Source organism: Buteo buteo, chromosome 24, assembly GCF_964188355.1.
Source record: "Buteo buteo chromosome 24, bButBut1.hap1.1, whole genome shotgun sequence".
NCBI classification, from domain to species: Eukaryota; Metazoa; Chordata; class Aves; order Accipitriformes; family Accipitridae; genus Buteo; species Buteo buteo.
The window spans coordinates 17535440-17549501 of record NC_134194.1 but is presented as its reverse complement, the minus strand read 5'-3'; the positions used below and the strand labels follow the sequence as shown (position 1 = coordinate 17549501).

Sequence of the window (14062 nt, the reverse complement as noted above, 5' to 3'; positions counted from 1 at the left end):
CTTTGTCCTTTTCTCACAGCCATCCCTGTGCCTTCCATTTCCTCTATTTGCTTATTTATTCCATTTTTCTTTCCGACTCTTCTGCCTTCCTTTCATCTTCCTACGTTTCTCTCTTCCTCCCACTTTGTACCCTGAACCGGAGTGAAATCGCTGCCTCTATTCCATGCTGACAGGGCACCAGCAAAGAAATAATTGTGAATGCTGCTTTTCCTTAGTCTGAAAACATCCCAGCTTTCTGATTTTGTGTCCATTTCCATTTCCCATTCCTGATGCCCTCCTTCCTGCCTCCACTGGCATTGGTAGAGGGGTTGTGAACTTGGAAAATTCCAGTGGAAATATTTATAGTGCATCAAAGGAAAAAGGAACTGAACGCAGGTTATGTAACAGAAAACTGTAATCTGCAGTATTCGTTGCTCTACCCGCACTCACAAGGCAGATGTAATGATTTAAATTGAAATATTTGTTATGTTTTAAGTACTAGAAAAACATTTTGAATTGCTGTTGTGTTGGGTTTTTTTAAACAAGGTTAAAAATTCTGTCGTTCCCAGTGATACACAATGCAGTGGGGGTTTTTTATGCAGCGGCTCAAGATCTTTAGACTGTAAATTTGCAAAACTCACAAAAATTGATTGTTATTTTTTCCCTAAATATTAATTTCAAATAAGGGGCTGTAATCTGAGCAGGGGTAGCCAAGTATTTTTGCAGTCCATAAACAAACAAGCATGATGAGAAAATTACATTTACACTACAGGGCTGCAATTCGAAGCCATAAGGTTTGGCTGCAGGTACTCTGACAGAGAATCATTGGCATTGGGCCACATGGTCATGACCACATTTGAGCAATGTTTTCTGGAAGTTCTGTCATTTGTATCATGAATTCTGGTGGGTTTTGTTGGAGAGTCATTTCAGCTCATGCCACAGACCTCTAGAGGAGATAAAGCAAATTGAAAACATCGTGTGGTGTAACAAATCCAGAAACATCTACTTTTCCAAGCATGTATATGTTCCATTATCTCATGTAGAATTGAGAAATATGTTCTTTTTTAAATGCAATCTATTTTTTTTAATCTTCCCTTATTTAGAGACCTGAGTGAAAACCAGATAAAAGGAATCCCTAGAAAGGCCTTTCGAGGAATCATTGACGTGAAGAACTTGTAAGTGACAACTTCATTAATATTTGTTGTGAAAAACATTCTGCCTAGGTTACATCTGGCTGTTACTATTTGTTTCAGTATCATGTGGTTAGTTAACTCTGTGCAACACAAAAGGGAGCTGTGGACACTGCTCTGTGCAGCAGGTTATCGTCAAGGACCTCACGTGCTACTTTGGTCCACATGTATGCTGTGCAACATACCTGGGGAAATTTTGAGCAAAGAAAAAAAAATATACTTAAAGAATTTACCCCTCCCTGCAGCATTGTCCTGCAAAATCCAGTTCAATCACAGTCCAAGCCTTGAAGCAAGATATGCATAGGAAAAGAAGGGGTAGAGTTTGGGGGTGAAATTGAAATATTTCACTTTGATTAAATTTTCTGTCCCACCTCTTGGGTGGGAAGTAAATATGGCAAAATGTGGCACACAGGCACAGTAGTTGAGCACAAATGTCAGAAAATGAAAAAATAATGTGGGAAATTAACTGTGTATGCTTTGACAGTTTGTATTGAAAATTAAAATAATTTTTTAAGCTATTAAAGAGAGAAAGGTGAGTTTTGCTGTTTGTGCTAATGAAGCTAGTCTGTCCTAGCCATTTCCTATAACATACAGTCTGAAATACGTGTAAATAAAGACTTTCAGCTCTATATTTCCAGAGCTGCTAGAGGGTCTTACACGTACCAGAAATGCATTTTTGTGCGCACTCACACACTAACACACCATTGGCATCATTAGTCAACACAAGGTGAATTCAAAAAGGAAATAATGGCCAACAAGTTGGCAGAGTCAGGATTTCCTGAGAAAACTTGCAGCCACCCTCAGAACCATTTCAGAGCCATTGGTATTAGCACTGTGTTACCACGCCAGTAGCTGAAATGTGATAGCCCACCGTGTAAGCATAGGGTAAATAGTGTGGATTTTTTGTTGTTTAGCTGGTAGAAGAATCAGCTAAAGGAGATGTAAAAAGATGAACTGTTCTACAGTCTTGCAATATACCTGTGCTGTTTTCATTTCTTGCCCCAATGAATGACCTCTTTAAGCATCGAGACAAAAGTTTTTTCTATAGGCAGCCTGGAAACTGTTAAGGGCAGTCAACATGAGTCAGAGCATGACCACATCTGCAACCAAAGGCAAAGCACAGTTCTACTTTCGCTGGTGATGCTATGTTGCAGGGAATATCACATCACTGGGGTTTGGACAAGGGAGACAGTACTGCAAAAGACCAAAGCAGGACTTCCCCCAAGCTGGAAAACATAGGCACAGGAGCAACGCTGTCAGGTGCCCCCTGCGCTCGCTGAACACTGTGTAAGGTGCCTTTGGAGACTTTGGGATAGACAGAACATAAAGACTTTTACACATCATATAAAGTTTACAGCTGTTTCTGCAGGCATTCAGCATACTAACCTTGTGTTTCTTCAGTGGTTTGTTACTTACTTTGTGTATATTCAACAGGGACTTTAGCTTTTCAGGTATGAGGGCTTTTTTACCTGAATGTCAACCTGAGGAAACACATTCTGAGGAGCCAAACTCATCTAAGCCTGTACTCTCATGTTGCTCTTCAGTGCAAGAGCATCAGAGGACCTGTGTGAGCAGGTCTAGTTTTTAAGACACAGGAAAATACTGGAATATAGTTTATAGTGGGAAGAAATTTGTGGATTTTAGTGAGAAGCATGGCTTTTTTTGTCATGTTAGCATGAACTTTACTTACGCTGTCTAATCTTGAGGAACAATAGATAGTGTTTTGTTTCTGAAAATCTAACTTTCCCATCTATAATTCACTGTTAGTTGTCTAACTTCATTTAAAATAGCAAAGGTTGCATTCAGAGTTGATTTCACCTCTGGCAAGCTGTCAGAAAAATCACAAGTGTTCTTTGATTTATGCACCCAGTCTCATTGCAGAAGGAAGCAGGGTGTCACCTTTACATGAGCCGATATCAAGGGATAGATGGCTGCAGTGCTTACAGGAACTCTGTAAATGTTGGGATCTAAATCTCTAACAAAAAAAATGTGACTGTCAAGTTAGGCAGTATCTATTATTTTGCTGTAAAAGACAGTAACAGAAGTACTTCCCTGTAGCTACTGTTTCTGTCTTTCAGGAATACTGAAGTTATCACAGGATCAAAATAATTCTGGTTGGGAGTGACTTCTGGAGGTCATCTTGTCCAACCTCCAGCTCAGCAGGAGCACAAAGCTTAGTAGTCTTATTAACAGATGTACTGATGTGAGCCAGGAGGACTGATTGTTTGGATAAATAGCAGGAGAAGCAGACTTTTCACTCAGATCTATAGTCATTTTTTCTTGATAAGGAATGGATGAATTGTGTGCCCAGGGTTGTTCATCACATCAGATGACTGTTGCTTCCAGACACAGACTACTGCCCTACAAGTTGTTCAGAAAAATGTGACAAAATCTTGAGCCAACTTGCTGCTGGAAATGCATTAAAATTTCTGCAGCAGTAACTCTAAGGTTGTGATGCAAGTTGAACCAAGTTAATATTTAAAGCTGTTAAAGCTTTAAGAAGTAAGCTTAAACATGCCAATTCCCATTCTCAGTCTAGATTTGGCAGCCAAATTGCTCCCTTCTGAGTCACAGAAATGACCATGCCAATGAGCGCGAGTGTTCAAGCACCTAGAGGAAGAGAATGAATCTTTGCCTTTCAGTGCCATTCAGCTGTTTGAACACCTGCACTGCTAATCGCCTGGTGACTCTCTGACACATATGCGCTAACGTGATAGCAGCAGGGTTGGCCGTTTCTATGGTTATCACTTCGCAGATTTATTGTACTATCTCAGAGTTCTTCCACCTTATAAAAAGTGTATTTTTGCGGGATCTTGGAGACTTTTAGACATAAGAAATAAAGTTGCATATTCTCCTACACTCTCCAACCCTTTCCAATTTATCTTTAAAATTCATGTAGGGAAAGGCTGCCATGATCTGACATATAACATGGTCTCAAATCCTTCCAGTTTCTATGTAAAGTGTCCAAATGTCGTGGCAAAAATAATAGCTCTGTGGATGTTATAATAGGGACACAGCAAGAGCTAGACCACGTGAAAGTCTCCAGATGAATGCTGTCTTTAACAGCAGCTTGGAAAGCTTCCCTCAGGAAAAAATGCAGAGAAGTTGATGCAATAGACTAAGCCAGGGCATGAATTCCTTTCGGATACAAGCTCTGAAATACGCAGCCTAAGGGCTTAATATAAATTACAGTGGGTGCCATTTGGAAACCCTGTGAGAACTACCCTATCTCAGCATGGTCATAGCAGGAAACGACACAAAGTGGTAAGCTGTGTCCAGTTGGACCACATTGGTGTAAAAAAAAAATATTCCTGACTTTAAGGTAAGAGGTGCTGCTGCATGTGCTAAGTGATGAGAGTCTTTGATGGAGTCCCTCGAGCACCAGGACTGCAGAACTGGCTTGGTACTGATACAATTGGGGTCATTAAAAAAAAAAAAAATTGTTAAGATGATAGGAAAGAAAAAAAAAGTTTTATAGAAAGCAGTGTTTCAGGATATTTTTCACCATGTCCTTCTTTTTAAATGGTAAAAGCTTTCTATCTTTTGTCATTCTCTTAGCAGAGCAGTGAGCCCAGGAAAATGGGCTCAGATAAGGGCTTTGCTAAAGAGGAGCTTTTAAATGTCAGGGAGGCCAACGTTTCTGCATGAGACAAAGCCAAAGCAGAGGCTGGCAAGATGAGGTTTTAAAACTCCCAAGTGCAGGAAATTTTGTTGTTTGAATTATTTTCATATGAAGTATTTTCTGCCGTTTGACTATAAAATCAAAGGAACAATATGCATACAAAGAATAAGTTAGTAAGTTATTTCTAATTAAAATATAGAAATAATTACACAGCTTTTAGAAAGTTTCGTGAACACATAATGTCCATTACCAATAGTAAATGAACTTATATGGGAATTTGGCATCAACTGACACTTTGAACATATTGTAGAATAGGTGCATAAATGCTACTCAGTGGTCCTAAAAGAGTTGCACGAGAAAGGGCAAAAGAGGGCCAGCTTGCAGTGCGCACCTGTATTCAATTTCTGTTACTTAGAGAACAGGAAATGTTTCTTGCAGGAATCTAGCCCCAAGTAAGCACATTTATTTCAAGAATTAAAGGATATGGATTTGGGTCTTGTTGAGCTTTAGGCTAACTCGGTGCTGTCAAGCCGTGGCCTTCCATCATAAAAATATATAGAGCAGCTTCTTGGATTTCTGCATGTTTATACTGCTTGTATCAAGATAAGTGTTTCTCTGGTGAGGCATTCCTGCAGTTTCTGTTGAATTAACCTGCCCAGCCCACCTTATTGAGGGCAGCCAGATTCCCAGAATAGGAACGTGCGGAGGTTGACTCACATAAAGATCCTGTAACAGCAGCAACCGTTCTTTTAAGGTGTTGCTTGTGGTTATTGACAGTATGCTCCCGGCTCTTCCTCTTGCTGTGCTCTCTTCAGGGCTGTGAAGCTGAACATAACCAATAGAGCTGCGTGGGCATCACAAAGCATTGTAGGAATGGGATTGTTGGAGGCATGATGATATCACGGCTTGTTGTGTTGCAGTGATCATTCCCCTGTAAAAAACGCACAGGACAGATTTCAAAGAATTACTCTTCCTGCCCCGTGTCCTTTTGCCACCTCTTGACAGAAGTTTATTCCTTTGTTTTGCGGCATTGCAGTACGGAAGATCAATAGCCCAGGACTTAGCAGCAAGCAGAGGTCTGCCTGAGACTAAAATGGCAAGACTCTGGTTGTGTGTTTCCCTAAGCCTTTGCTCCTTTGTCACCCATTCCTATCTTGCACCTTTCAGACTGATGGAAAAGCTACTTCTGCAAGCAGTGAGAGTGCAAACGTACATCTTGCGTATATACAGAGTGCACAGACTTGGTGGCTATGTCAGTGCTGCCTCCATGACCCACATCAAAGTGCAAGTGCTGGTGGCAGGGCTGGGTGGTAGGAACTGCCCCATGTCCATACTATCTATAGGGTTCAAGCTCTGCTGTGCATGGTTCTCTCTTTCACATCAACATCTCCCAGGCAAGGAAACTAAATGAATCGCTGAAAGGAAAACATGAATACCTATGCAGTGCGGATGTGTGGGAAGAATGACAGAGCAGCAGAGCAGAGGGGGACCCAACCTGACGGTGTAGACACCCCGTTAGAACACCATGCAGAGCTAGAGCCACATGAAATTACACAGTTACTGCTTTTTCTATGAGGAGTTGCTGCCATTTCTTGTTCTTGATTCACTGGAACTCAGTTCTGTGCATATTCAGCTTCTGTCTTTTTCCTTATGTAGGCTTTGAATACAAGATAGAATTTTGTAGCATTGGGATTCAGAAAACACAAGCTAACAGGTTCATCTGTCATGATAATACAGGCTCATTGCATTTCTGTCTAAATATTTCTCAGCCGCACATAAGATAATAGCTCATATTACTAGACCTGCAAGCTGCTTTCCTTGTGTCCTGGGGCAAATTAGGAAATTGTGGGTAATATCCTTCTTTATAGCCCTAAAGGTAGCTTTGAAGGAAGAAATTAAGCACTTAGATTTTTTTAAAAAAATACAGACGTACTTTAGCACATATGTAACATTTAATACTTCTATAAGTCAGTATACATTTATTTTCCTAGTGGTTACATTGCCTATGCAATGTAAAAAATCAGAGCTGTGTGAGTGCTGTAAAATATTTTTGTGACTATTAGTTTCAGCTTCTTATTTTTTAAATGGCTTTTCTTGGAAGATACTCTTACTTTTTCTGCATACATCTACTATTAGTATTGATCCATGTGACTTTTACAAAAATTAAACATCTAGATTGCACATTCAGGTTTTGGAAAGAGCTGAACTTGCTCTTTATGTTGAGAGGTATTTTGCATTCACCTACACAAAATACAACAACATTCCTATGTCATTTTTTTTATCCATCACAACCAGCACTGCAGAGCATATTTGTAATTTTTGCCATTCAGCCATAGAATAGAAATAATTAAACATACCTGTCAAGGTAAAATAATGAATAAACCCAAGGAAGTAATGATTGATTTGTGTGTAGCCATTTCACTAGCAGAAAGCAAACGATTGTGAATTATTTGCCATACATAAATATGCAGTATATCTTAATGAAATGTTATACTAGAAAACTTAACTCCTTTAGTCTGGGCTCTCAAGCAGAGCTATTATCCAGAGCCCTCTGAAATTCCTTGCCTTAGTTTCCTGACACTTGCAGTTTGCAGTAAAATAAAACAAAAGGAGGAAGATAAACAGTTAGCCAGATTTTCCACTGATTTGGTGTAAAATCTGGAATAAGTCTACTGAAGTCAGTGGTTGGCCTCAAATAAAAGCAATGAAATGGCTAGAGGAGAATTGATTATCGCATGTTGGCTTGTGTATTTGCTTACGTATCTTTCAATAGACTGAACAATATGTGTCTGTATTTGATGATGTGCGTGAAAGGCGCAGTATATTTTAAATATGAATACATGAAAATTTAAAGAAAGGATAAGTTTCTATTATGGAACAGATTTCAGGGTGCTTTGATCTCAGCTGGTATTTTTGAGTGTTTTCAGAGCTGGCAAAACAGGTCAGAAGTACTGAAACAGTCAGCTATTTGAAAATACTTGTTAGAGACATGCCTTTTGCACTCTCTAGGGGGTGAAAAGATCGTATTACCTCAACCTTAAAAATTTGTAAATAATTTTCCTTCTCCTTATTCTTAAATTCACACTGCAGTCAATGTATTCCAACAGTGTATTCCTTTCTATCTCCTTTAATTGGTATTCATTGTGATAGTGACCATAATGAATTCAAGAGATATCTCTGTGGCAATCACATTTGCTTTCCTAGAAATTCCGTTGTAATGTAGCATTATTATAACATTAAAATAACACATTACCAACTTACCACCTTCTATGGAGAAACATCACCTGCAGTGTAAGTTAATTTTATGAATATATTAGTTTGAGCTTTTGCCATCTGTTCTACCCCTTATAATAAATGCAAAAACCATATATTTCACAATTAACTCATTAAAAAGATATGATTGATTGAAATGCACATGCATGTTCCCTACACAATGCAGAACGCATTTTCGTTAGCCCCGAGCTGAAGGTGCCTTACTGCTCGCGCTGTCTGTTTCCATCAGGAACATCATAGCTGCTGCAGCCATAGCCAACAGTAAACCTGTTAGGAATGTAAAGATTAAAACTTTAAATTTAATCCAGAAAACGTAGCCTTTTAATCACAGTTTCTTCTCTGCTTACAGTGAATAAGCATAGCCTTTTTTTCTTTTTATTTGTGCTGCAGTGGGAAGGGTAGGCAACGCATACACCATCTGTACTTCCTGACGGTGTGTAGAAGTACAGCATCTGGGGCACAAGGGTGCGTGCCCTGTCTGTAGGGAAGGTTTATACCCCTTCCCTCGCAGAAGAGCCTTGTGCAGGATGACTGAGGGTGAGCAAAGTGTCTTGAATAAGGAGTTAATTCTGCATTTTTCTAGAATATGGTACACGTAGGCAGTGCCTTCTGAATAGCTGTGCTGTCTACCAGTTTAGCATGATTGTTGAGAAATGTGTTTTTCAAGTGTCATTACCGCCCTGAAACTTTTGCATATATGTCTTTTAACGTCATAAGGGGTAGTCATTCAAAATTACCTTCTTTGGAATAAAGTTTTATGGGATTTTTGCATTGTCCACTGATGCTAAAAGATGCCAGTTCAGCAGTAATCTTGCTAGCTGGTGAGCTATTGCAATCTTGATAGTGCATTTTTGCAAATGCTCGGCAGTAATTTTATGTCAACTTTTCACATGGTGAACTGCAGGGTTTGGTCCCAACCTGCAGGATATTCCTGTATTTTATGAGAAGAGCTGCTAAAGGGAATCCTGCTTCCTTGCATCAGGGAGCAATGGCAGAAACATGTGCAGACTAATAATCTGTAAATTCTGCAACACACATGATAAATACTGGAAAACTCCAGAACCATTTCATGAAGTATTTAAATGTATGTCATATTTGGTAGCGTGATTAGACTATACTTGCATTTTTTAAACACATTTTGGTTTATGTAATCCCCTTTCCCATGTCCCTCGCTAATAAATAAAACACAAGGTGGACTAACCAGCACAGAATGATCTTAAATCTGTTGAATGTGCTAAACTACCACTTGTACTTCACTTGAGATTGATTTCACAGATTGTAAATGCACCACTTTTTTTTTTTTTTTTTTTTTTTTTTTTTTTTTTTTTTTTTTTTTTTTTTTTTTTTTAAATGAAAACATCTGCATTAAGTAGAGTGGATGTCTGTGCTGTTCTCCTGTCCAGTTGCATTTCAGGAAGTATTTGTTTCATGGATGCCCATAGTTGCGGGCTCAACTGGCCACAGAGATCTGTCACCGACAACTCATTAAAAGCCAAACCATCACTCCTGAGAAACAGATTTCTTCACTGTAAAGGTTGCTTTTCCCTGAGTAAAATGTCAGATAAATAAAAGCTGAAATATCTCTTAAGTGTGCTCTACCTATAAAATAGAAGTACATAAGCCAGTAGTACTTAGTGGTGGAGGATGTATGTTTGGTGGCATTTAATATTTTTAAAATTTTCATTTTTCTGATGTGAATCAGAGTTGACTACCTCCGTAATAAGGTTATACATAATTTTGATTTACCTGATTTCTGTATGCAGCATATCCACTGCAATATATATTGTTTTCAATATCAATTTTTGGGCAAACCATAGATTTTTAAATATTTCTTGTAGGCATAAGACAAGCATAAATACCAATTGTTTTTTCCTTTTCTGGTAATGTATTTCAAGCATCATTTAAAGGTGCCACTTTCCTTGTTCACATGGTAAAATTCTAATGCTGATGACAAAAGAATGAAGTGTACCACGTAGGCCTAAGTCATCCTTTCCATCTACTTCAAATTCTGTTCTGATCTTCCCTGTGCTTTGTATTTTGCATAATTTATTGCCTTCTCCTGCCTGAGAGGGCTTCTTCTATAGCCATTAGTAATGCAGCTCTGTAAGTTGGTCATCAGTGGGGGTTTTGAAGAGTGGCATAGATGTGCTGTGTCCTGTCAAGAAAACAGCACATCTGACACAGTGATGTGAACTGTTTGCACAGGAGACTGAAAACGTTCAGTATTTGAGTGTGAGAACCCCAGGCTCGATGGTCATTTCTAAAATTTGTAGTGAATTTTCTGTTTGATTAGGTGAAAAATAATGTAAAAAATCAGTTTGGGGAATCTGGAGATTTAAGTTGTATGTAATTCACTTGCCTAACTGTGATGTTGGTATAGATTTTTAAATGAGGCCACAAGCTCCATGTCCAGAGTTTGACAACAGAAAACCTTACCCCTAAGTTTGAATGGGATCCATTATCTGGGGTTTGAAATCTGCTACAAAATGTCAGGGTGACTATTGATATTTGCAGCGATTACTTATCTGCTTACTTATTTCGCTGAGCTCTGCTCGGTGCTTTCTGGGCTCATTATTCTTTTATCCTAATAAAGCATAGATAAATTTTGATGTAGCACCCATGCTGCAGCACTGCTTTTGTATGGAGAGTAATGAATAGCAGATTTGGCCCTTTTCTGGTTTAATAGTCTTACAAAAGTCTCTTTGACAGAAACAAAGTGCAGAAAATACCATGATTTAAAAACAGGCTATGTGGTATTCTTACTGTCCTTTTGATATAAAACTTGATTAAAATGGGATGTGACATCAGTTGAACAAGTATGAAAATCGAATTTTCTTTATTTTGTACTTTTTTACGCTAACCTATGCCTTCAGTTTATCCTTGTATAATTTATGCTGTCTTTGTGCCATACCTTAATTTTGAATACATTTGTTGAAAATTTCCTGTAGTATTCATCTATGATTGTCAAAAGGAGCTTTTATTCTGAAAAAAAGACAGTGCTGCTTTTAATTATAATTCTAAATAGCTTCATAACCACTGTGAACTCTGAATTTACATCATTTTTATGATAGCCACACCATTCCAGGTTTATTGATTTTGTCATTTGCTTCATTACATTTAATGCAAACCTTTTGTATGGAATTATTCCGGTGCTGCGCTGGGCACGGAGGGGTCAGCATATGCAGTCTCTAGCCAAAACAGCATAGCAATATCATTTTAGTGCAGACTCCACGAATAAATGGGGGTTGTAAATACTGTCCACCAGCAGAACAAAGTTTGCCTTCTCCTCTTGACCTTTCCAGCTGGACAAAGTTAAAACCATAGCTTGAGTCTGGTTTGGTTTTTTTTTTGCCTTCTCTCCCCCTGTGTTTCAGCTCGGCTCTTCAGTCAGCGCAACACATGTCTGTTAGCTAGAGAGAACAAGGGTCTTTTGGCACAAGAGCAGGAGTCGGGGACAGTGCCTGTTTGTTCCGTGGCAATGCCACGCTTTGCCGTGGGACTTGTCTGGCAGGACCAGTTCTGTGCAAAATGGAGATCTTGCCTACGGCGAAGAGATCTGCAGGGAGTGCTCACCTGCTGCTCAGAATCAGTTTTGAAGAGCCAATGTGCTTTTTGGCTTTCAAGGCAGAGATACTGTGGGTCTCTGGAGTCTCCAGTTGTTTTACCATTTCACTGGGATTAAATTTTGATATTTCATTTTGTAAATAGGCAACAGTGTTCCTGGATTCGTTGTACCTTTTCAGGTGAATAAATCTTCCTCAGTTCTTAATTAATACTGCATCACTTTTTCTGGATAACACATTTATTATTTTTAATCTAGCTTCGTTAAAAAAAAAGTGATGAAAACACTGGTGTGAAACAGGTAAGTAAACGGATTCTTGTTCTCTCCAGAAGGCAATGACTTAGGCTCAAAAATTAATTTCAGTAATTGATTGGGGGACTAGATTTCCTGCACCGCTCTTCCTTGACCACAAAATAAGATGGATGTCCCCCGTTCTTGACCCCACCTCAGCAAGGCTGCTGCTTGGCTATTGTCCGTCCTCAACTCAGCTGCAGCTCTCTGTGCGAGAGCAGAACCAGGTATTTAAAACGACGACAACGACGACAAAGCCTGTATAGTTTCTTGCCACATTTAGAGCACAGAAGGGAATGATTACGTTTCTCATTCAGTGATTCAGTCTGTTATATGGTTTCACTATCTTGCAGTTGGGTGGCTCCATGAGATAAGGTGGCCATAGGAAAATGAAGCCACCTGCAATTCAGTTCAATTCAAAATTGTTATGCCTTGAAAGGAAAACATTTTTGAAGGAAAAAAAGAATTAAACTGTAATGGTATAATTGTATTTTACAGTCTTTTCATCATAAATTGGTTTTACATAAACATATGTTCACTGTGTTTATACAGCAAGGGATGTTATACAGTCGTTTTAAACAGATAAATTGCTGCATCATTTGAAAATTTCCTCAAAAGAAGCTCAGATCATGTAAATCCTACATGGATATTAAGAATATCCTGTGGAGGATCCTCGTTTTATTTTAAAAAATCATGTTTGTGCTTGGATCTGCAGTGTTTTCCTCCAATGTAAAATAAGGATCTGACTCTAAGTGAAGCACAGAGGGAATCCTCAGGCACTCAAATATCTGTTATGAGATTATTAGAAATAGTGTAAAGTTGATGATCTAGGTGCAAATCTGAGAATGGCTTTAGTAACATAGCTTCAAGGTAGGCAAGAATAAGAACCCTTTTGTTTAAGAAAGGATGACATAGGATGAATGCGAGATAGCGGTATTGGAAAGGGCCATCAGATGATGGTCTCATTTGTACAACTGATTTCAGTTACTGAATATCGTTTTCCTCCACTTTTTTTCCTACCAAAAGCCTGTGGGATCTAATTTTGTGTTTGTTTACCCTTTGGTAGTCCCATAAATGTCAAAGAAACAAATGCGAGAACTCTATCTTCATGTGGAAGTAACCTCTGCTCCAGTCCTTTGTGTTTTTTTTTTTAAAGTTCTTTTTGGAGTTATTTTTCCAAATCATTGAACAATAGTACAGTAACGCTACAATTATATGCATACACAGCTTGTCCAATGTGCTGTTTTCACACTTGGAATTCTTCCTCATTTCTTTTGTTTTACTAGGGAAAGTGAGGATTTCTTAGTTGTTCTTTTGAAGGAAGGTGAGACTTCCAAGAATGATCATTTCCCTATATAATTCTGCCTCAATATCCTGTCAATCAGAAAGCAGTCATGATTTGTTAATACTGGAATATAGAATGATGCTTTTCCAAAAAAAAACAAAACCCAAACCCACCAAACCCTAGAATTTAACTCATTTAAACAGATAAGATAATGGGCTATATAAAACTGTGACGTGATGCACAAGATTTCTTAAGGCAAATGGTTTGCATTAAGATCCCCGTAAGCAGTTCTTGCTGCATTTCCAGGTGCACAACATACGAGTCACCACATCCAGTCTACTCAGTGCAACAAAACATTTTTCTTTTTCATGCACATTAAAAATTGCTTGTGATAATGTGTGGTGGGAAATGGATCTTTCTGGTGTGAAAATTAGCTTTAGAAATTAGATTCTTTTTTTTCTTTTTTTTCTTCTTCCTTCTGCTTTCTTTTGTGACCCCTCAGTAGCCCTGTTCGTGAGTTTCACCCTTGAACCTGCTTTATTTTGTATTTAATTTATACGCTTAAGCTCAGGTCGTATGCAGCATCAGGTATTGATTAGGTCTTGCTTTTAAAACCAGTCTTATAAGGAAGATGACTGCTGCAAGGAGGTCAAGTGGTTTGCCTGGAATGATTCACTGAATAAGGGGGCTCGCATTTATCTGAACCGTTTTGGTGGGGGTTGTTTTGTTGGTGGTGGGGTTTTGTTTGGTTTTTAGCTCTCTGCCTTGAGCCCACATTGCTTTTCAAAGATGTGGCACTCTAACTTCTTGTGGAGCAGCTGGAAAGCATAATTAAGGGTTAACGTTCAGGCGCGGCGTGG

At 38.8% G+C, this 14062-nt stretch overlaps 1 protein-coding gene across 2 annotated transcripts in view; it reads left to right on the top strand.

The window, feature by feature from the left end:
• Positions 1-14062, top strand: part of SLIT3 (slit guidance ligand 3) — a 537089-nt gene that overhangs the window by 274838 nt on the left and 248189 nt on the right. For both annotated transcript variants that reach the window (XM_075056287.1, XM_075056286.1), the window contains exon 6: positions 1083-1154. In XM_075056287.1, coding sequence (XP_074912388.1) covers positions 1083-1154 — 72 coding nt within the window. The remainder of the gene's footprint in view (positions 1-1082; positions 1155-14062) is intronic.